The sequence below is a fragment of the Scomber japonicus genome, chromosome 24 (genome assembly GCF_027409825.1).
Source record: "Scomber japonicus isolate fScoJap1 chromosome 24, fScoJap1.pri, whole genome shotgun sequence".
NCBI lineage: Eukaryota > Metazoa > Chordata > Actinopteri > Scombriformes > Scombridae > Scomber > Scomber japonicus.
Genome location: NC_070601.1, coordinates 1,999,952 through 2,023,610, shown reverse-complemented (window position 1 = coordinate 2,023,610; position 23,659 = coordinate 1,999,952). Strand labels below are relative to the sequence as shown.

General features: G+C 42.9%; 1 protein-coding gene across 1 annotated transcript; it reads left to right on the top strand.

Moving 5' to 3' along the window:
- The first annotated feature begins 2,740 nt into the window (after positions 1-2,740).
- Positions 2,741-23,118, top strand: rpgrb (retinitis pigmentosa GTPase regulator b). Its single transcript, XM_053314833.1, has 20 exons — positions 2,741-2,820; positions 4,775-4,900; positions 5,034-5,126; positions 7,304-7,366; positions 7,467-7,625; positions 8,190-8,339; positions 9,109-9,267; positions 9,901-10,056; positions 10,164-10,288; positions 10,944-11,135; positions 11,736-11,919; positions 13,026-13,120; positions 13,228-13,287; positions 14,111-15,349; positions 15,845-16,390; positions 20,748-20,894; positions 20,976-21,024; positions 21,338-21,459; positions 22,884-22,955; positions 22,990-23,118. Exons 1-20 carry the CDS (start codon positions 2,790-2,792, stop codon positions 23,116-23,118), a joined length of 3,897 nt encoding a protein of 1,298 aa, XP_053170808.1. The 5' UTR covers positions 2,741-2,789.
- The last annotated feature ends 541 nt before the right edge of the window (positions 23,119-23,659 follow it).

Sequence of the window (23,659 nt, the reverse complement as noted above, 5' to 3'; positions counted from 1 at the left end):
ATTTTCATTGTGCTTCTCTCCTCTATCCTTCTTTTCTCTCCTCTCAACCCCAACCGGTCGAGGCAGATGTCCGCCCACTTCTGAGTCTGGTTCTGCCTGAGGTTTCTTCCTGTTAAAAGGGAGTTTTTTCTCTCCACTGTTGCTCATGTGGGAATGTTGGGTCTCTTTAAAGTTAAAACCTGAAGAGTTCGGTTTAGATCCTGCTCTATGTGGAAAGTGCCTTGAGATAACTTTGTTGTGATTTGGCGCTATACAAATAAAGATTGATTGATAAAGATTGATTGATTGAATAAAATGTATCTTGTCTTCTTTTAAACTGAATTTGATAAAGTGTATAATGTTTTCTGTGACATTAAAAACAATGTGGTAGCTTGTGCTCTCATCTTTAACCATCATCATGTCCAAGCAGTGATTCTCATTCATGTAATAAAAATTGGATTATAATAATTTGGGGAGACATTTTTAAGAACACTACTACTATTAATAATACAATAAAATAAAATAAAATGAAACAAAATAAAAATGAAATTAAAACTGCAAGCAGTGATGAACGGGCCCTCGCGCCCCCACGCACCGCCTCGTACGCGCATGGCGGTGCGTGCTGCAGGCACACGGCAAACACAGCGGGCACGTAGACGTCTTGGCACCCGGGCTCGTAATGGACGTTGTGTGATGGGGCTAAGTCACATTGCATGTGTCCACTAGGTGGCGCTAGAGATGACCCACCAATGACATGTCATGTTGCAGTGTGTGATGTGGAGAACACATCCTGTAAATGTCATGTAAATCGGATAATGTTTGTCATATGAGGCTGACTTCCTGTGTCCAGTAGGTGGCGCTGTGTATATGAAGCTGTATTGATGCATAGATGTGTTCAGGGCGGGACCCTCTACATGTGTGATCAATTTGGTGTAGGTGGGACAATGTCTGTAGGAGTTATAAGGACTTCCTGCTTTATGGCGAAGCATCGAAATTGTTTGCACAGCCACGCCCAACAGGAAGAAGTCATAAAAAAGATTTTGATAACTTGTCATCTCCAATGTCTCAAGCTGACTCTGTGTGAATTTGAAGTGGATGGGATGAAATCTCTAGGACTAGTGCGTTCAAATATGAGGCCTGGAAATGACCACAAAACTCACCAAAATTGAGCATTTTTCCCAAGATGGCCGACTTCCTGTTGGACTTAGGGTATGGGTCCAAATGGCGTTTTTGTGCGTCTGGAGATGATACATAAACCTACCGAATTTCATTCTTCTATGTCAATCGGGAAGTCTGAGGTTCAATTATGAAATATTCAAGGGGGCGCTATTGAGCCATTTAGTCACGGCCATCCCATTGAAGTATATAGGATGTGAAATGACCCCACTCCAGACGTATGTGTTGAGTTTCGTTACCATGGAGGCATCCTTTGCCTCTGAAAACTGTAATCGTATTTCATGGCGTTGAATGCGTTGTCATGGAAACAGTATTTGATGATGGGTCACGAGTTGCAGAATGTAGCATCACCAAGGTCTTATGTCTCAGCTGAGTCAATTTCAGGTGTAAATACTTAAGATTATGGGAGTAATTAGTGAAAGAATGAAGCAAGTGACTTCCTGTTGCCAGTAGGGGGCGCTATGACTGTCACTAAATATGAGACTGTACATGTGTTCAGACGGGGACACTGTACAAGCATATTAAATTTGGAAAAGCTCAGACCATGTGGAGTCAAGTTATGAGGGTTTGAATTTTCATGGCGAAGGATCGAAATTCGCCACGTCACCACGGCAACCAGGAATGACGAGGGAAAAAGCTTTTGATAACTTGTCATCTCCAATGTCTCAAGATGATCCTGTGTGAATTTGAAGTGGATGGGATGAAGATTATGGGAGGAATTAGTGAAAGAATGAAGCAAGTGACTTCCTGTTGCCAGTAGGGGGCGCTATGACTGTCACTAAATATGAGACTGTACATGTGTTCAGAGCAGGACCCTGAACAAGCATCTGAAATTTGGAAAGGCTCAGACCATGTGGAGTCAAGTTATGAGGGTTTGAATTTTCATGGCGAAGGATCGAAATTCGCCACATCACCACGGCAACCAGGAATGACGGGGGGAAAAACCTTTTGATAACTTTTCATCTCCAATGTCTCAAGATGATTCTGTGTGAATTTGAAGTGGATGGGAAGAAAACTCTAGGAGTAGTGCATTCAAATATGATGCCACAATTTGCATTAAAATCAATATTTTGATTCAAAATGGCCGACTTCCTGTTGGTGTTAGGGTATGTGTCCAAGAGACTTTTTGGTGCGTCTTGACATGTTGAACATGTGTACCAACTTTCGTTTCTCTATGTCAATCTGTCACGAGGGGCTCGCTTTTATTGATTTTGTAGGGGGCGCTAGAGAGCCATTTTGTCACGCCCATTTGTGCAAACCATGAAATATCGAAATTTTCGCCGGGTCTGGCTTGCGTGCAAACTTTGGTGATTTTCGGGGCACGTTCAGGGGGGCAAAAAGGCCGTCGTCGTGCAAGAAAAAGAAAAATAATAATAATAATCTTGACAGATACAATAGGGCTTCGCGCTGGTCAGCGCTCGGGCCCTAATAAAACAAAATAAAGTAAAATTAAATATAAAAAGGATGAATAACGAATAACTAAAGCCTTAAAAACAGACGTCGTTGCTCTGTAACGGTCACGTAGGGTAGCGTCGTAACCTAGGAGACGTTTTGTTTACTTCCGGGTTGACAACCAGACGGGCACTAACAACAACAACCTGACAGCGAGCAAAGCGGATTACCGTCCTGCAGAGATGGCAGGAGAGGCTGAGGACGATATACCGGGTAAATAACGGTTATATGTTATTATTTAACGCTTCAACTGCTTTATAACTAAACGTTTCAATATAAAACCAACACACTAGTTCATGTTAGCTTCTGTTTTAGCTCGCTGGCTAACTGTAGTAAAAGTACTGCAGTATTATAAGTGATGTAGTATGCAATATTACAGTAAAAGTACTGCAGTATTATAGTGATGTAGTATGCAGTATTACAGTAAAAGTACTGCAGTATTATAGTGATGTAGTATGCAGTATTACAGTAAAAGTACTGCAGTATTATAGTGATGTAGTATGCAGTTTTACAGTAAAAGTACTGCAGTATTATAGTGATGTAGTATGCAGTATTACAGTAAAAGTACTGCAGTATTATGAATGATGTAGTATGCAGTATTACAGTAAAAGTACTGCAATATTATGAGTGGTGTAGTATGCAGTATTACAGTAAAAGTAGTGCAGTATTATGAGTGATGTAGTATGCAGTATTACAGTAAAAGTACTGCAGTATTATGAGTGATGTAGTATGCAGTATTACAGTAAAAGTACTGCAGTATTATAGTGATGTAGTATGCAGTATTACAGTAAAAGTACTGCAGTATTATAGTGATGTAGTATGCAGTATTACAGTAAAAGTACTGCAGTATTATAGTGATGTAGTATGCAGTATTACAGTAAAAGTACTGCAGTATTATGAATGATGTAGTATGCAGTATTACAGTAAAAGTACTGCAATATTATGAGTGGTGTAGTATGCAGTATTACAGTAAAAGTACTGCAGTATTATGAGTGGTGTAGTATGCAGTATTACAGTAAAAGTACTGCAGTATTATAGTGATGTAGTATGCAGTATTACAGTAAAAGTACTGGAGTATTATGAGTGGTGTAGTATGCAGTATTACAGTAAAAGTACTGCAGTATTATAGTGATGTAGTATGCAGTATTACAGTAAAAGTACTGCAGTATTATAGTGATGTAGTATGCAGTATTACAGTAAAAGTACTGGAGTATTATGAGTGGTGTAGTATGCAGTATTACAGTAAAAGTACTGCAGTATTATGAGTGATGTAGCATGCAGTATTACAGTAAAAGTAGTGATATATTATTATATATGACATCATTAGATTATTAATAGTGAAGCATCAGTGTTAGAGCAGCATGTTACTGGTGTAGCTGCTGGAGGTGGAGCTAGTTTATACTACTTTATATACAGTTAGCTAGTTTACACTACTTTATATACAGTTAGCTAGTTTACACTACTTTATATACAGTTAGCTAGTTTATACTACTTTATATACAGTTAGCTAGTTTATACTACTTTATATACAGTTAGCTAGTTTACACTACTTTATATACAGTTAGCTAGTTTATACTACTTTATATACAGTTAGCTAGTTTACACTACTTTATATACAGTTAGCTAGTTTACACTACTTTATATACAGTTAGCTAGTTAATACTACTTTATATACAGTTAGCTAGTTTACGCTACTTTATATACAGTTAGCTAGTTTATACTACTTTATATACAGTTAGCTAGTTAATACTACTTTATATATAGTTAGCTAGTTTACGCTACTTTATATACAGTTAGCTAGTTTATACTACTTTATATACAGTTAGCTAGTTTATACTACTTTATATACAGTTAGCTAGTTTATACTGCTTTATATACAGTTAGCTAGTTTACACTACTTTATATACAGTTAGCTAGTTTATACTACTTTATATACAGTTAGCTAGTTTATACTACTTTATATACAGTTAGCTAGTTTATACTGCTTTATATACAGTTAGCTAGTTTATACTACTTTATATACAGTTAGCTAGTTTAGTCCAGTGGTTCCCAACCTAGGGGCGGGGCCCCTCCAAAGGGTCACCAGATAAATGTGAGGGCTGCTGAGATGATTAATGGGAGAGGAAAGAAGAAAAAACAAAGTTCTGATGTCTTTTTTCTCTCACAGAATCAGGAGCAGTTTTCACATTTGGAAAGAGCAAATTTGCCGACAACGTCCCGAGTAAATTCTGGCTCAAAAATGACGTCCCGCTTAAAATAGCTTGTGGGGACGAACATACCGCCTTAATAACAGGTAAGAGCCTCTCCCAGCATTATATCAGTTAACTAAAGCTCTGATGCACCTGGATCACAGTTTACTTTGTTCTGCTGCTAAATGATGTCATTATGTAGATGAAGCTCAGTCCTGTCCGTCTTTGTCTCCACAGAAAATGGAAAACTCTTCATGTTCGGCAGCAACAACTGGGGTCAGCTCGGTCTGGGAACCAAACTTACCGTCAGCAAGCCCACCTGTGTCAAAGGTGGGTGTTAAAATAGCTCTGTGTTCCCTTTTTAAATCAGAAAGAAAAGAAAGAAAGAAGAGAGGAGTGTTTAGTGTGAGTGCTGCCACAGACAGCTGCTGTCAGTCTGCTTCACTGAGAGGCTGAAATAGAAACCAATTAACAAGAATAACACTTTAAAATCTTCACATTAAATATTGTTACATAATTTAGAAGGTGGAGGAGATTTAAGGGCTGCAACTATCCTTTATTTTATGATTAATCAGTGTGTTGCTTGGTTAATAAAATGTGGATTAATGTCTCTCAAAGCCAGAGCTGAAGTCCTAAAATGTAAAATATTGTGTCCACAGCTTTAAAATATTAAATTTAGTGTCACAGAGGATTAAAGATACCCCCAAATATTCACATTTAAGAAGTTTTAATGAGAGAATTTGGACATTTTCTTCTTAAGAAATGACTAAAATCTCTTGCTGGTTAATTTAATCATTGCAGCTCTAGTTCTAAATTATTTTAAACAGACTTAACCCTTTACATACTGTTCATATTCTGATTTATAATTAAAAAAAAGACATTTATAATCACCATTGTCCAGTCCAGGTGAATATTGTATAGAATATGAAGAATGCAGCTGATTTTTGAAGCTTTTTTTAAATAAACACACTAATTTTTGTACATTTGCATAAATAAAAATGTAAAAATCAGCTGCACAAATATTTAAATTAAAGGGTCCTATTATATATTCCTCCATGCTCATATTAAGTCTTATTTAAACATATATAGAAACACAGATAGAGACACATATTATACAGTAGTGATGTAGTATTATTGATATTCTCAGTGTGTGTGTTGTTGTTGTTGAGCATCGTGCTGCAGAGACCAGAGAGGATTTTAGTAATGACGGGATTATCCTGATTTTAATTGAACGTGATGAAGAAATCTGACAGGTGATATCTCCTTAGTAAAATTAATCCAACACTGCTGAGGGTTTTTTTTTTTTTAACTGAAGCATTTATTGAGACTTTATTTCACTATTTATAGGTTATTAGATGCTGTGTTTAAGTGTTAAAAAGAAAAGGAAACCTGCAGATTTGTAATCCCAGACTGAATAATCTGCTCTAATCCAGAGAAGAAGAAGAAGACAATAAGTAGAAGCTGCTCATCAGGTTTTTGTTCTTCTTCACTGATTTAAATAAATAAAATAACATGAAACTAAATTAAATATCTACATGCATACATATCCAGGATGGTAAAGTATTTATACTGAGTGGATTATAGTGCAGAAATAAATAAAAATGATATTTAAATTGAGTTAATCTCAAGATATCAGGATATAAAAATGACCTGCAGCTGTTTTTATCATAAACAGGCAACATTCACTTTTTAAATATTTTTAAAATGACTTAAAATAAGTTTAGACTAAAATCTAAACTGTGTCTATTTGATATATAGGAAGGAAGGAGGGAAGGAAAGACAGATGAAAGGAAGGGAGGACAGAAGGAAGAAAGGAATGAAGGAGGGAGGGGAGGAGGGAAGGACAGACAAAAGGAAGGAAGGAAGGAGGGAAGACCGAAAGAATGAGAGGAGGGAAGGAACAAAGGAAGGAAGGACAGAAGGAATGAGGGAAGGCAGAAAGGAAAGTGGGACAGAAAGAAGGAAGGAAGGAGGGAGGGAAGGACAGATGATACGAAGGAAGGAAGGAAGGAAGGAAGAAAGGAAGGAAGGAATGAACGAGGGAGGGGAGGAGGGAAGGACAGACGAAAGGAAGGAAGGAAGAAAGGAAGGGAGGACAGAAGGAAGGAGGGAAGGAAGAAAGGAAGGGAGGACAGAAAGAAGGAAGAAAGGAAGGAAGAAAGGAAGGAGGGAGGGAAGGACAGACGATAGGAAGGAAGGAAGGACAGATGGAAGGAATGAAGGAGGGAGGGGAGGGGGGAAGGACAGACAAAAGGAAGGAAGGAAGGAAGGAGGGAAGAAAGAAAGGAAGGACAGAGTTTATAGAGTGCTTTTAACAAAACTCAAAGATGCTTTACAAAATAAAAGACAATTAAAACAATAAAAGCAAACAGAATAACTGAATCAATAAAAGCGATGCAGAGAAGGAAGGAGGGAAGGAAGGAATGAAGGAGGGAAGGAAGGAAGAACAAACCGCCACGGAGGGATTTTTAACAGTTAATGTGAGTTTGTGTTTTTTATAATTTCAGCTCTGAAGTCGGAGAAGGTCCAGCTGGTTGCTTGCGGGAGGAATCACACGCTGATCTGCACCAGTCAGTATCTGATCCCACTTCCTCTTCCTCTTCACTTCCTCTTCTCTTCACTGAGGAATTTAAACTCTTATAGATTAATCGTTATTTTCTGTCTGTGTAGCTCAGGGGAAGGTGTTTGCCGCCGGCGGGAACAGCGAGGGTCAGCTGGGGCTCGGACACTGCGAGGAGAGGACGGCCTTCCAGAGACTCAACTTCTTTAACTCACGTGGTCCAATCAGGATGCTCGCTGCTGGCTCAAATACGTCCGCTGCTCTCACAGGTAAATTCAAGGAAGGATGGAAGGAAGGAAGGAAAGGATGGAAGGAAGGAAGGATGGAAGGAGGGAGGGAGGAAGGGAGGAAGGGAGGAAGGGAGGAAGAAAGGACGGAAGGAAGTGAAGGAAGGAAGGAAGGAGGGAAGGAAGGAAGGACAGACAGAAGGGAGGGAAGGAAGGAAGGAAGAAAGGAGGGACAGACAGAAGGAAGGAATGAAAAAAGGGAAAGAACAAAGGAAAGAACAAAGGAAGGACAGAAGGAAGAAAGGGAGTATGGAAAGAAGGATAGATGGAAGGAAGGAAGGAAGGAAGGAAGGAAGGAAAGAAAGGACAAATGGAAGGAAGGAGGGAAGGAAGGAAAGAATGAAGCAAGGGAATACAGACAGAAGGATAGATGGAAGGAGGCAAGAAAGGAAGGAAGGATAGAAGGAAAGAAGGACAGATGGAGGGAAGGAAAAGAACATAGAAAGGAGAGTGGGCCGGATTGGACCCCTCAGATGGCTGGTTTTGGCCCACGAGCCTCATGTTTAGTAACGTGTCCTGACGTCCTGGATGTGATCTCTGCCGCAGAGAGCGGGAAGCTGTTCATGTGGGGCGACAACACCGAGGGTCAGATCGGTTTGGGGAAGGAGAGCCAAGCCTCGTCTCCGCAGGAAGTCATCGTGGGACGGCCCATCACCTGGGTGTCCTGCGGGTACTACCACTCCGCCTTAGTCACAGGTGAGCCGCAGGAAAACTATAAAATGGAGAAAATCACACTTCCTGGTTTGTACTGTAAAATACTCTGAATTAAGTTTTAAATGTCAAAAATCTATCTTTCAACCACTTCTCTTCCCCAAAAGTCTCAGAAAGTCTTTTATATTCCTAAACTCATCATAATCAATCATAGTGTTTTAAAATCTGTGGAAGGACAGAAGGAGGGAAGGAAGGAAGGAAGGAAGGAAGGAAGGAAGGAAGGAAGGAAGGAGGGAGAGAAGGAAGGACAGAAGGAAGGACGGGAGGAAGGGAGGAGGGAGGGAAGGATAGAAAGAAGGAAAGAGGGAAGAAAGGAAGGAAGGAAGAAGGGAGGGATGGAAGGAAGGACAGAGGGAATGAGGGAAAGAAGGAAGGACAGAAGCAAGGAAGGAAGGAGGGAGGGAGGGAAGGAAGTAAGGAAGGACAGAAGGAATGAGGGAGGGAAGGACAGAAGGAATGAGGGAAGGAAGGAAGGAAGGACAGAAGGAAGGAAGGAGGAAGGGAAGGAGGAAAGGAAGGACAGAAGGAAGGAGGGAGGGAAGGACAGAAGGAAGGAAGGAAGGAAGGAGGGAAGGAATAAAGGAAGGAGGGAAGGACAGAAGGAAGGAAGGAAGGAAGGTGACGTTCCTCTTTCATCCCCGTCAGTAAAATCACTTCCTGTTTGTATTTGTCCTCTTCCTCTTCGTCTCTTTTCCTAAACTCGTCACAATCGATCATCATGTTTTAAAATCCGTGGGTTTGTGTCCTTCTTCAGCGACCGGCGCTCTCTACACGTTCGGCGAGCTGGACAGCGGTAAACTGGGACTGGGAACGGACCAGCTGGCCGGACATCGACTCCCTCAGCGGGTGAAGAGCATCAAGGAACCGGTGAAGCAGGTGGCGTGCGGCGGAGGACACACGGTGGCGCTCACGGGTAAAAAACCACGACGACAGGATGTTAAAGGATCACTCTGAGGATTCTTCTTCATGTTCCTCTGTTAATGTCCGAAAACTACTATAAAACACTATAAACTCTTCAAAATAAAGGAACAGACTTCATCATAAAGGCACACACTCTTCAAAATAAAGGCACACACTCTTCAAAATAAAGGAACACACTCTTCAAAATAAAAGGCACAAACTCTGTTAGTAACAAATTATTTTAGAGAGAGAGTTACTTTACTTTGAAGAGTTTGTGCCTTTATTTTGAAGTCTTTTATTTTGAAGAGTTTGTTCTTTTTATTATGAAGAGTTTCTTTATTTTGAGGAGTTTGTGCTTTTATTATGAAGGTTTTTATTTATTTATTTTGAAGAGTTTACTCCTTTATTTTAAAATCTTTTATTTTAAAGAGTTTGTTCCTGTCCAGGCTACTGAGCATGTGTGATAACAGTTCAGTTTATATCTTCACTAGTTTATACGTCAGACTTCAGACACACAGTAAATATTTGTTAGAGGATCAGTTCAACAAGGAGAAAAATATAGAATTTGACTCACCAGTCATCCTTTAAACTATCTTAAAATAAATCAAAACCACTGAGAGTGAAACTAATATTTGTGTCTTTTCAGAGGACAACGTCTTCACCTTCGGCCTCGGTCAGTTCGGGCAGCTCGGTCACGGCACGTTCATCTTCGAGTCGCGGCTGCCTCGCCCGGTGGAGCATTTCAGGAAGGGTCGGGTGTGTTCGGTGACCTGCGGAGAAAACCACACGGCCGTCGTCACGGGTAACGAACAGCTGATGAGCAGATATCAGAGGAGACGTTAAGGGTCTCAGACTGATGGTTAAAATGCTTCCTCTTCCTCTTCCTGTTCCTCTTCCTGTTCCCCTCAGACGGAGGTTTGCTCTACACGTTCGGAGACGGCAGACACGGGAAACTGGGACTGGGAGAGGAGAACTTCACCAACCAGTTCAAACCAACTCTGTGTCCGCGCTTCCTCAAATACAACGTTCAGGCGGTAAGTGGGTTTCATTTATATCAGAACCAGAATCTGTATCAGCGTCATAAATCTAGCATCAGTCAGATCTTAATTTATATTTTATAAAGGAGGTTCACAGCTGTTTAGTCTGATGTGGGTCAGAAGGAAGGAAGGAAGGAAGGAAGGAAAGAAAGAGGGAGGGAAGGAAGGTAGGATGCACAGAATGAAGGAAGGAGGAAAGATGGAAGGATGGAAGGAAGGAACGGAGTTAGAGAGGAAAGACGGAAGGAAGAAAGGGAAGAGGAAAGGAAAGAAGAAAGGGAGGAAGGAAAGATGAAAGGGAGGAAGGAAAGATGGAAGGAAGGAAGGGAGGAAGAGAGGAAAGAAGGAAGGAAGAGGAAAGGAAAGAAGAAACGGAGGAAGGAAAGAAGGAAGGAAAAAGGGAGAGAAGAAAAGAGGGAAGGGGGGAAGAAAGGAAGGAAGGAGGGAAGACAGTAAGGAAAGTGGACCAGAACTGACCCTTCGGAGGGCCGGTTCTGGCCCACGGGCCTCATGTTTAACCTCCCTGGTTTAAAGTAAGTAAAGCTTATTAATAAACTACTTTTCATAGATATTAGTCACAAAGGGCTTTTTTAAAACCAGTCCTCCAAATAACCGACACTTCCTGTCCCCCCCCCCCCCCCCCCCCCCCCAGGCTCCGTGCGGCGGCTGTCACATGGTGGTTCTGGCTCGGCCGAGGGACGAGAGCTGCGGAGACGTTTCCCTGGAGGAGGACGACGTGACGGAGGACTTCCTGGAAAAACCGTACGTGGAGCTGCTGGGAGACACGGCCGACTCGTCAACCCTGCAGAGGAGCCTCTCCGCTCGGGTCCGCAGGAGGGAGCGGGTGGGTCCGCCGCTCCGGAAGATCAGATCGGGGGGGGGGGTCAAACTCATCTTCATTCAAGGGTCACATACAAACCAATTTGATCTCATGTGGGCCGGATCATTAAAAAGATGGAGGGAAGGAAGGAAGGATGGAAATAAGAAGGGAAGAAAATGAAAGACATACAAAAGGAAGGAGGGAAGAAAAGTAGCAAGGACAGACAGAAGGAAAGAAGGAAGGACAGATGGAAGGAAGAAAGGGAAAAAAGGAAGGTAGGAAGGACAGATGGAAGGAAGGAAGGAAGGAAGATAGCAAAATAGGAAAATAGGAAGGTAGGAGGGACAGATGGAAGGAAGGAAGGAAGATAGCAAAATAGGAAAATAGGAAGGTAGGAAGGACAGATGGAAGGAAGGAAGGAAGGAAATAGCAAAAAAGGAAGGTAGGAAGGACAGATGGAAGGAAGGAAAAGAACACAGGAAGGAAAGTGGGACGGACTGGACCCCTCGACGGGCAACAAGATAAACAGAATAAATAGAAGTACATCTTCCCTCACAAGATAAAAATATGCATGCATACACATAAAATCAAACTCTCTCCTAACCCCCCCCCCCCTCTCTACAGGAGCGATCACCGGACCAGTTCGGCCCCTCGTTCCGCACGCTTCCCGCCATGACGCTCGGCCTCCTCCACCCGCCGCCCGTCTCCGGTCAGACCGTCCCGCCCAGACTGCCTCCGCCCGAGCTGAGCCACAGAAAGGTGCTCAACGGCGCTCACCAACACGGGAAAGCACGGTCACACCACAAGGGTACCTACCTCCCCTCCACCTCCTCATGCGTCCTCCGGGACTAGGACTCAATTACACACATTTTAATAATCTTAATTTAAATCTAATTAAATTAATAATCCAATATATTTAAAAAAAAAGAGTCAAAAATCTAATTACATTTCATATTATATCACTTTTATTTCTATTATCTTACTGGCCGTTAACATAAAGCTGAACTACTGTCGTCCTCCCGGGTCAAATTAACCCCGTCTGTTTTGACTCTTCCTTCCTTCCTTCCTCCTTCCTTACCTCCTTCCCTCCTTTCCTTCCTTCTTCCTTCCCTCCTTTCCTCCTTCCCTCCTTCCTTCCTTCTTCCTTCCCTCCTCCCCTCCTTTCCTTCCTTCCTTCCTCCCTCCTTCCTTCTTCCTTCCCTCCTTTCCTTCCTTGCTTCCTTCCCTTCCTTCTTCCTTCCTTTCCTTCCCCCCTTTCCTTCCTTTTTCCTTCCTTCCTCCCTCCTTCCTTCTTCCTTCTTTCATTTCCTTCCTTCTTCCTTCCTCCTTCCCTCCCTCCTTCCTTCCTTCCCTCCTTCCTTCTTCCTACCCTCCTCCCCTCCTTTCCTTCCTTCTTCCTTCCTTCCTCCCTCCTTCCTTCTTCCTTCCCTCCTTTCCTTCCTTCTTCCTTCCCTCCTTTCCTCCTTTCCTTCCTTCTTCCTTCCTTCCTCCCCCCTTCCTTCTCCCCCCCCCCTTTCCTCCCTCCCTCATTTCCTTCCTTCTTCCTTCCTCCCTTCATTCCCTTCCTTCCTTCTTCCTCCCTTCCTTCCTTCTTCCTCCCTTCCTTCCTTGACTCGAGGACAACAGGAAGGTTAATAAAGCAAATCATAACTAGATTCTTAATAGATTAAGTTACTTTTATACAGCGTGTTTCAAAGTGCCGTACAGGTGAGTGACGAGCTGATAACTGTGGACTCATGAACGCAAAGAAAAATACATAAAGAGAGAAATTAAAGACTAAAAATTAAATTAAAATATTAAAGGGAAGACTTATTATAAAGTGGTACCCATAAATAGTGCTGACATATCACTCAAGTCAGGAGAAGTCAGCTGTTCCTCTGGTCTAACGTGCCGCCGTGTTTCCTCCGTCATCAGAGCAAACAGGGGACGAGACAGACAGCGTTGTGGAGAGCCTGACGGACACCGACAGCGTCCGAGGACTGGGAGACACGACGGACTTCCTCAACATGGTGAGAGAGGAATAAACCATCATAATCCACCCCTGAATGAACGCTGTCTTCTTTGGCACATGATGAAGTTCTCATTTCTCTTCCTGTTGTTAATTCCCTCCCAATAGACGCACATGATGAAGATGGACCCCAGTGATAAAACACTCATGCTGTCTCCAGTTCAGAAGGTAACTCGGCATCATTACTATCGAGTCCCCGTCATTCTCCTCTCTTCCTGTTTCTACTTGAGTCCGATCATTTCTGTGAGGTGCATCAGGTCGAACAACTCTTCTTCACACTTGGAGTTTCTTTCCTGATCAGACTTTTGTGGCTTCCAATTTCTCCAAAACATCATCAATTAGCCAAAAGAAACATTTAATTTAAACATTTATTTGATATAAACTGAAAAAATAGGGCTGGGTGATATGGGCAGAACCAAATATCACAATATGTCTGACCAAATACCTCGATATTGATATGTTGACAATATTGTAGAGATGACTATCGATGCTTTCACAAAATATTTATGCAATGAGATTTTTGATAAGTAATCATCAGTAATGTGGATATAATGACTAAGTGGGTAAAAACAGATAATATAACAGTCTGTTAAGCTCAGTAAATTACATTTTTACTGTAATTCAGCCTTTAAAAGCAGGAAAAGACACTTATTCCATATCAACATATTACAATATTCAAAATCTAAGACGATATCTATAAAACACAAACAACCTCAAATCTACTTTTTCTAATCTACAAAATCAAATGAATCTAAATTGTCTTCTTGTTGTTAAAGAAACCTTCAAACTTTCTATATATTTTAGGAAATTGACTCAATGTTTCAACACCAAGAGGTTTGAGGAAGACTTGTGCGACTTGATGGCCTTTGGTCATTATTCCGTCTTAAACTACTGATTTCTTTCTGTCTCTTGATTTTTCTGCATGTCTCTTTTCCATCTCTAATGCATGCCTGTTTTCCATCCTCTTCTTGCTCTCTCGTGCCTGGGATAGAGGAAGGGTAAGCATGGTATGGCCTTAAAATCTCAGAAAGAGGACCTAAAAAAGGAGAGAACGCCCTCGAAGCAGAGCAGTTTCTCTTCGACGGCTTCGTCTCGTAGAAGCCAGACCGTCTCGCCTCGCCGGGCGTTACCTACCGAGCTCCTGAAGAGCCACAGCAGGGCTCGCTCTCTGTCCGCTCAGAGACAGAAGACAGCCGGCCAGAACAAAGAGAATCTGATCCTGGCTGTGGAGGAGCTGGACAGGAGCCGCAGTAAAAACAAACCTCCGAGTGTCGGCGACATTAGGAAGGCGGCGTCCACGCAGCGGTTCAGGCCGGTTCAGGCGAAAAGCCAGCTGATAGAGGTCGGCGGGAAAATGGCGCCAGACTCTAAACAGAGTAAACGTCCAGAAAGCAGAAAGACACTTTTAGGGGTTGGCTCTGAATCTGCTGAGGCGAAAGTTAAACAGTCCAAAAGCAAACCGATAGCCGTAAAAAGTCAACACAAACGAGAGAGCTCGCCAGAAATGTCAAAAGACTTAAAAAAGTCAAAGAATGAGAGAAATAAAAGAGAGGCTGAGTCCAAGAAAGAGGCTCAATCTAAAAAAGAGGCTCAATCTAGGAAAGAGGCTCAATCTAAAAAAGAGGCTCAATCTAAGAAAGAGGCTCAATATAAAAAAGAAGCTCAATCTAAGAAAGAGGCTCAATCTAAGAAAGAGGCTCAATCTAAAAAAGAGGCTCAATCTAAGAAAGAGTCTCAATCTAAGAAAGAGTCTCAATCTAAAAAGCAAACATCTAAAGAAGCTTTATCTCGCGGGTTGGTCGCCGGAGCTGCCTCTGTGGTCGCAGGATCAGCATTACTCCGAGAGGCGACGTCCAGGAGTCGCTCTAGCTCGCCGTCGCCGTCCGCATCCGAGAGCAGCCGCCGCCGCGTCCGAAGGGAAGTCACGAGGAAGTCACAGAGCGCCGAAGATTCAGGATCCGACACCGCCGATTTTAGCAACAGATCTAAAGTCAGCATCCACATCACCCCTGATTCAGAGGGTCAAGAAGCCGGGACGAGTCAGGACGAGAAGAGCGAGGAGGAAAGCGAGGATCAGACGGATTCTGCAACAGCTGAAGGGGAAGAGGAAGAGGAAGAGGAAGAGGAAGGGAAGACGACAAGTGCAGAAGGAAGCGATGAAGAAGAGGAGCACAGCAAGAGTACAGAGAAAGGCTCAGAAGAAGAAGAAGATGAAGATGATAGTGACACGGTTCAGCCAGATGATAAGTCGGACACCGATGAAGATGAAGAGGGAAGTAAGGATGAGGAAGAGGAAGAGGAGGAGGAAGAGGAAGAGGAGGAGGAAGAGGAGGAGAAGAGTAGTGAAAGTGAGGATGAACGGAAGAAGAGAAAAGGCAAAGGAGGAAATGCAGAAGAAGAAGAGGAGGAAGGCGAGGAAGGCTCGAGTCATGAGTCAGGAAGCAGAGTAGGAGAGTCTGAAAAGGAGGAAGATGAAGCTGAGGAGGAAGAGGAGGGGGAGGAAGAGGAGGGTGAATTAGAGGAAGAATCTGCAGAGGAGAAAGAAAAGAGTGATGTAGAGAGTGAGGCAGAAGAGGAGGAGGAGGAGGAGGAAGAGGAGAGAGAGAAGAGTGATATAGAGAGTGGGGCAGAAGAGGAGGAGGAGGAGGAGGAAGAGGAGAGAGAAAAGAGTGATATCGAGAGTGAGGCAGAAGAAGAAGCAGAAGAGGAGGAGGAAGGTGAGGAAGAGGAGGAGGAGGAGAAAAAGGAGAGTAGTGCTGAGGAGGAAGAGGAGGAGAGTAGTGAGAAAGCAGAAAGTGAAGAAGAGGGTGAAGAAGGAGAAGAGGAGGAGGCCGAAGAGGAGGAGCAGAGTGAAAGAGAAGAAGAAGAAGAAGAAGAAGGAGAAGCAGTGGAGGAGGAAGAAGAAGAAGCAGCGGCAGAGGAAGAGGAGGAGAATGAAAAAGAGAGCGAGGAAGAAGTGGAAGAAGAAGAAGAGGAACAAAAAAGTGAGGATGAGGCAGACGAGGAGGGAGAAGAGGAGGAAGAGGTTGACAATGAAGATGAGCAGGAGGAGGAGGAAGAAGAAGAGGAAGAGAAAGAGGAAGAAGAGGAAGAAGAGGAGGAGGAAGAAGAAGAGGAAGAGGTTGTCAAAAAGAAAAAGTCTGCTGACGTTAAAAGACAAAGTGCTAAAACTACGACCAGAGGTAAACTGAGGTCAGGGGTCAAAGGTCAGGCAGCCGGAGAAGCAGAGGAGTTCTGGGACGATGTTTTACCTCAATACCTCAACCTCAAATAATCACCAATAATCAATAATCAATAATCACGATCAGCTCTACTATCATCAGTTCGCAAAAGTCCAAGATTAACCCTCCTGTTGTCCTGGAAGGAAGGAAGGGAGGGAGGAAGAAGGAAGGAAGGGAGGAAGGAAGGAAGGAAGGAAGGAAAGGAGGTGAGAAGGAAGGGAGGAAAGGAGTATGGACGAAAAGAGGAAGGAATTAAGGAGAGAAGGAAGAAAGGAAGGAAGGAAGGAAAGGAGTAAGGACGAAAAGAGGAAGGAATTAAGGAGAGAAGGAAGGAGGGAAGGAGGGAGGGAAAGAGGAAGGAAGTAAGGAGAGAAGGAAGGGAGTAAGGAAAGGCGTAAGGAGGGAAGGAAGGAAGGAAGTAAGTAAGTTAGTAAGGAGAGAAGGAAGGGAGGAAGGAAGGAAGGAAAGAAAGAAGAGATGGGGTCAATTTGACCCAGGAGGACGACACAAGGGTTAAAAAATATATAAAACTGAGAAAAGCAGATAATCTTCACACTAAAGGAACTGGTTTATTATTGATTAGTGATCGATGAATCAGCTGACTAATTGATTAATCATTATCTGTTTCAGCACTAAAAGAAATAATGTAAGAAAAAAGCTCATATTTGTGTTTTTATCTGTAAAAAAGAGAGCGGTGTCGTCTGCAAAGAAAATCTCCTAAACAGACTTTTAACCCTTTCATGCTGTTCAGGGTCTAAAAACACCGTAAAAAAACTTTTATTTTAGCCCCAAAATGTTGATGAGTTATCCTCATGTGACCCAGGTTATACAAAAACAGGAAGATTTTGTTTGTGTTTGACTCATATTTATTCAAAAATGGTCAAAAACCACCATTTAAAAATACCGTTCATTCGAATTTAATATCACTGACTGAAAGCGTTTTGTTCTCCAGTGTAAAGTTGGACCATTATATTATATTATATACTTCTGAAATTATATATAGAGACTAAATATGAGTTGAATGTGAACAGCATGTAAGGGTTAAAATGGAAAGATGAACACAAACTGGAGAAGATAACTAATAACTGATTAAAAAATGAAAAAGTTGGGTTGGGTCTCACAAGAAACATATTTTAAGGTCAAGTAATTTTAGATTTCTTACAGTTTTATAGATAAATGTTAACTGATATTTTCAGATTATGGCAAATTTTACCTTCATTTCCAGATTTACAAAAGAGCAAGTTGTCATCTGCAAAGAAAAGCCTCCCAAAAATACTTTTGAAATAGAAAGATGGATATAAACTGGAGAAGATAACTAATTGCTGATTAGGGGGAGAGGGTTAAAAAGCAAAGTTTGGGTTGAGTCTCACCATAAAAACATATTTTAAGGTCAAAGATTACTATATTTATTAAAGTTTTATGGAAAAATGTTTACTCATATTTTTGGATCAGGGCGAGTTTTACCTCAATTTTAAGGTCAGATGCTGCCAGAAGGTTTTTTCTTACCTGAAGTTTCTGAGTTTGACTTCAGCCATCATCATGTTTACTTGAATGTTGTGCTTCTGTGTTTGAGGCTCAGTCTTCATCAACCTGAAGCTACAACTATCCGTTTACAAGTTTGAATTTTAGGAGGCAGCTGCTTATCACAAAGAGTGCCTTTCACCGTCTCCTTTATTTAACATTTATTTAACGCATTGCTATTTTTTCTTTTTAAGCTGTTTCTGTCTCAGATGTTTTATTCAGACCTGCCTCGTCTCACGCTGCTCATGTAGTCGCTGCAAAGTGAAAGCTATACTTGTTTTATTCTTTCTACTTTCTGTTTTTTTTAACTTTTCCTGTTTCTTTGCTTTTGTTCAGTTCTGCTTTTTCTAATAAATATGTTTTGTTTGTTTTATATTGTGTTTGAGTCTTTAAGAAATGAGTTCAAGTTGAAATCCTAAAAGAAAATGAAAGCAGGTTGCTAGCAGGCGGGGAGTACCGATCCTCTGAAATGAAGCCAACCAGGAAGTAACTTAGACCTGCATTCTATCAAAAGGCCACCAGGGGGCGACCGTCTCTATACAAGTCAATGGAGAATTCACCAACTTCTCACTTGATTTCTAACCTCAGTAAACGTTTTCAAAATGTGTTTATGGTCTCAATCGCTAGTTTAAAGCCTTCTTCAATGCAGTATGATGTTCATTTGGGACATTTTGGCCTCCCTGATTTTATATGTGACGATAAAGCAGGGTATGCATTAGGGCGTGGCTACGTCCTGATTGACAGGTTGATTGACCAATGTCCTCGAGATCCAGCCCTAGCAACCATAGCAACCTCCCCGCTCCGCCCATGGTCCCGCCTCATGCCCATATAAGTAGAATCTGTATTTTTATTTTTCCCAGCATGCACCTGAAATTTTCAAGATGGCGCTGCCTAGATTCGAAACTATTGGCTTCCGAGCAGCAGTCCACAAACCAATGGGTGACGTCATGGATGTTACGTCCATTTCTTTTATACAGTCTATGGTTGCTAGTTTAATACGTGTTATATAAAGGTAGAAAATATTATCCACTGTTCTGTATGTTTGAAGAAAGCTTTACTTTATTTACTATATTTATAATATTTGATATTTTGTCTTCTTTCACTTTTTGAACGCAGTTACGTTTTCATTGGCTTATTATTTCCAGTCCTTTTCTACCATGCTGTTGTCGTGTTGTTGAATCGCTGTTAATCTGCCGTCAATGAACCTCAACACTTCATGGCTTTAAGATGTTTCACACTTAAAGTTTTCCAGCAGTTCAAGTGGAACAAATGCGTCACAATTATAATGTGAAACATCTGTGCAGGAAGTGTTGGATTTCATTGACGATTGCTTAACAACGATTAAAAAAAAATAAAAAAGCCAACACAAAGTAGGTTGGAAATAATGTCTTGAATGAAAACATGAAGCTAATATATAACTAACGAGCAAAATATTAAACAATTGGAGGTAATCAGCGGTCTAAAACAGTGTTTCCTTTATGAAAAGAGAAAGCGAGGGCAGCAGACTGTGTCAAAGCCAGTAGAGTAGAGCTAATTCAACACTTCCTTTATATTTTTACTTTGCCTTCATTCATCATTCATTCATTTATTTAACCAGGAAAAGCCTCATTGAGATTAAAACGCTCTTTTTACAAGAGTGAAAAACACAATTAACCCTCCTGTTGTGTTTGAGTCAAGGAAGGAAGGGAGGAAAGGAGGGAGGGAGGAAGGAGGGAAGGAAGGGAGTAAAGGAAAGAAGGCAGGGAGGAAGAAGGTAGGAAAGAAGGTAGGAGGGAGGGAGGAAGGAAGGAAAGGAAGGGAGGGAGGGAGGAAGAAGGGAAGGAAGGGAGTAAAGGAAAGAAGGCAGGGAGGGAGGAAGAAGGAAGGAAGAAAGGAAGGACGGAGGTGGGAAAGAAGGTAGGAGGGAGGGAGAAAGGAAAGGTGGGAGGTAGGAGGGAGGGAGAAAGGAAAGGTAGGAGGAATGAGGAAAGGAAGGACAGAGGAAGGAAAGAAGGAACAATCAAACCAGACGGGTCAATTTAGGGACCCTTTAGGACGACACGAGGGTTAACAAAGTGAAGACTAACCCTCCAAACTGCAGCCTGCCACTTATTATCTGATCGGCCGCCTCCAGCAGCAGGTGGGGCTTCTTTTCTTTTCCTTTCGAGTCACGTCATTGTCTTTGTGATTATAATCCTGTAATCCTCCTACCATCAGTCCCTGCTGTAGCTGTAGTCCCTGCTGCTGCTTGTCTCCTTACCGGCTTCATTCAGCACTAAAGAGAACAGAGTTGTTACAGAGAGCCTCTAGTTCATGATGTTTAGTTCAAACATATTCCCAGTTTTATAGCGTTGATACAAGATTTTAGTTTTTTTATTTCCTGCCACATTTTTCATGCTTTCCTCCCGTTTAGAAACCAATTATCCCTCTCTCTCCACCAGTAGTTCTCATACATCATATTTAGATTAAAATAAGTTTGTGGAGGTTTTATGCTGTGAACTTTTATTCTATTCTCTTCCTTCCTTCCTCATTCCGTCTTTCCTCTCCTTACTTCCTTCCTCTTTTCCTCCTTCCTTCCTTCCTTCCTTCCACCTTTCCTTCCTCCCTTCCTTCTTTCCTCACTTCCTTCCTTCCTCCGCTCCTTCCTTCCACCTTTCCTTCCTCCCTCCTTTCCTTCCTTCCTTCTTTCCTTCCTTCCTTCCTTCCTTCCTTCCTCTTTCCCTCCCTCCCTCCTTACTCCTTTCCTTCCTCATTCCTTCCTTCCTTCTTTCCTTCCTTCCTTCCTTCTTCCTGTCCTTCATTGACCTGAGGACAACAGGAGGGTTAATTCACTTCTTTTTTCTTTTTTTTTTGGCTCAGACGTGGAGTAAAGATAAGGAGGGAGAAGATGAAGAAGAAGAAGAAGGAGGTGATGAGGAGGAGGAGGAGGAGGACAATATTGATGATGAAGACGTGGAAGACGAGGAAGAGGTGAACGATACTTCAGCGGAGGCAGAGGAACCGTCCTCGCAGAGTTTGGAGGATTCAACAGAGAAACCAGCAGAAGAGACTCCTGTAAATCAATATTTCAATATATTTTTAATATTTTTTGACTTTTTTTAATTTCCAATGTGACTTTTTATTTTATTTTTCCAGAAACCTGAAGAGCTGAAAGAAGAATCTGTGCCTGACGGAGAGCAGAGAGGTAAACGTTTGTTTTCTCTCTATGAAAAAAATTAACCTTCCTGTCGTCCTCCCGGGTCAAATTGACCCCGTCTTATTCTTCTTTCCTCCCTTCCTTCCTTCCATCTGTACTTCCTCCACCCCCCTTTCTTCCCTCCTTCTTTCCTTCCCTTCTTTCCTTCCTTCTTCCTTCTTTCCTTTCCTCCCTTCCTTCTTCCTCCCTTCCTTCCTTCCTTCCTCCCTCCCTCCCTCCCTTCCTTCCTTCCAGGACAACAGGAGGGTTAATCATAGTTTTTTTGCATCCATGAAACACAGATTTACCTTTTTTTAACCAGCAGCAGAAATCACAGAGGAGCCCTCGGACTCCGCTGCTGAAGAGAAGACGAACGACGGCTCCAAACCGGCCAACGGGACGACAGAGAGCGACTCAAAGAACCAATCAGGCTCCAACAAAAAGGTACGAGAATATATCGTTATACAAGAAAAAACTGATGAATATGAGAACGATTAGTCCAATAATCGATAAGTTGATCGATGGAAGTCTGTGACAGTAAATTGAATGAAGTGAAGACATCTGTTTGGAAACCTTGATGTAAAGAGGGTTAAAGGCTAAAATATGATTAACCCTCCTGTTGTCCTCAAGTCAAGGAAGGAAGGGAGGGAGGGAGGGAGGGAGGAAGGAAAGAAAGAAGGGAGGAAGGGAGGAAAGTAAAGGAAAGGGAAAGAAGGAAGGAAAGGAGGGAGGAAGGGAGTAAGGTATGAAAGAAGGACAGAAGAAAGAAAGAGAGAGGGGTGGAGGGAGGAAAGAATGAAGGGAGGAAGGAATGAGGAAAGAATAAGGAAGGAAAGGAGGGAGGGAGGAGGGAAGAAAGGAGGAAGGGAGGAAGAAGGAAGGAAGGGAGGGAGGAAAAGAGTAAGGAAGGAAGGAAGGATGAAGGAAGGAAAGGAGGGAGGAAGAAGGAAGGAAGGAAAGGAGGGAGGAGGAAGGAAGGAAGGAAATGAGGGAAGGAAGAAGGAAAGAAGGAAGGAGGAAGGAAATGAGAGAGGGAGGAAGGAAAGGAGTAAGGAAGGAAGGAAAGAAGGAAGGAAGGAAAGAAGGAAAGATAGAAGGAACAGTCAAAAGAGACGTTAAGGCTGAACTAAAAGGCAGATGTGTCCTTTGTCGTCCTGTCAGCTGTCTCTCTTCAGACGGCTGTCCTTCTCCAGGTCGAAGCAAGGAAAGAAGGAAAGGAGGAAGGAAGGGAGGAAAGAAAGAGAGGAAGGAAAGGTAGGAAGGATGGAAGGGAGGAAGAAGGAAGGAAGGGAGAAAGAAGGAAGGAAAGAAATGAGGAAGGGAGGGAGGAAAGAAGGAAAGGAGTAAGGAAGGATGGAAAGAAATGGAGGAAGGAATGGAAGGAAGGAGGGAGGGAGGGAGGGAGAGAGGAAGGAAGTAAGGATGGAAGGGAGGAAGAAGGAAGGAAGGAAAGGAGTAAGGAAGGAAGGAGGAAGGAAAGGAGGAAGGAAGGAAGGGAGGAAGGAAGGAAGGGAGGAAAGGAAAGAAGGAAGAAGGAAGGTATGAAAGAAGGACAGAGGAAAGAAAGAGAGAGGGAGGGAGGGAGGAAAGAAGGAAGGGAGGAAGGAATAAGGAAGGAGGGAAGAAAGGAGGGAGGAAGGAGGGAAGAAAGGAGGAAGGAAGGAAGGGAGGAAGGGAGGGAGGAACGGAGTAAGGAAGGAAGGAAAGGAGGGAGGAAGAAGAAAGGGAGGAAGGAGGGAGGGAGGAAGGAAGGAAGGAAAGGAGTAAGGAAGGAAGGAAGGAAGGAAAGAAGGACAGAAAGAAGGAACAGTCAAAAGAGACATAAAGGAGAAACTAAAAGGCAGCTCTATCCTTTGTCGTCCTGTCAGCTGTCTCTCTTCAGACGGCTGTCCTTCTCCAGGTCGAAGCAGAGCAGCGAGAGAGACCAAACCCCGGCGGAGGCAACCGCCAGCGGGGACGCAGCCGTCCAGGGAGACGCAGCCGTCCAGGGAGAGCCTCCGTCCCCCGCTGCAGCCGGCGGCGGAGGCAGCAGCAGTAACCGGGGCAACGCACAGCAAAGACCTCGCTCCGAAGCCTGCACTGTCCTGTGATCCTGAGAACTGAAGCCTCAGGTGGTTGTCATGGAAACCAAAGTGTGAAAAGGTTCGTTAGCAGTCGGTTCACGTCGGCCTGAATCACAAATTCTATTAAAGGAATACGCCACCGAAAAATCTGATCACACACTTTATACACTCACAGCAGTTACAGCAGAGATGTCAAACATGCGGCCCGGGGGCCAGAACCGGCCCGCCGAGGGGTCCATTCCTTCCTTCTGTCCTTCCTTCCTTCCTCCCTTTCTTTCCTTGCTGTCTCCTTTTCGTTCCTTTTACTTCCTTCTTTCCTTCTGTCCTTCCTTCCTTCCTTCCTTCCTTCCCTCCTCTCTTCTGTCCTTCCTTCTTTTCATCCTTCCTTCCTTCCTTCCTTCTGTCCTTCCTTCCTTCCCTCCTCTCTTCTGCCCTTCCTTCTTTTCATCCCTCCTTCCTTCCTTCTGTCCTTCTTTCCATATTTCCTTCCTGCCTTTCTTTCCTTCCTGTCTTCTTTTCGTTCCTTTTATCCTTCCTTCCTTCCTTCCTTCTTTCCTTCTATCCTTCCTTCCTTCCTTCCC

What these genes read in the sequence shown, in the direction of transcription:
- rpgrb (XM_053314833.1), top strand. Translation starts at nt 2,790, where the DNA reads ATGGCAGGAGAGGCTGAGGACGATATACCGG. An exon ending in TCACACGCTGATCTGCACCA is followed by an intron (nt 7,367 to 7,466) that starts GTCAGTATCTGA and finishes CTGTCTGTGTAG; the next exon opens with CTCAGGGGAAGGTGTTTGCC. An exon ending in ACACACGGTGGCGCTCACGG is followed by an intron (nt 9,268 to 9,900) that starts GTAAAAAACCAC and finishes GTGTCTTTTCAG; the next exon opens with AGGACAACGTCTTCACCTTC.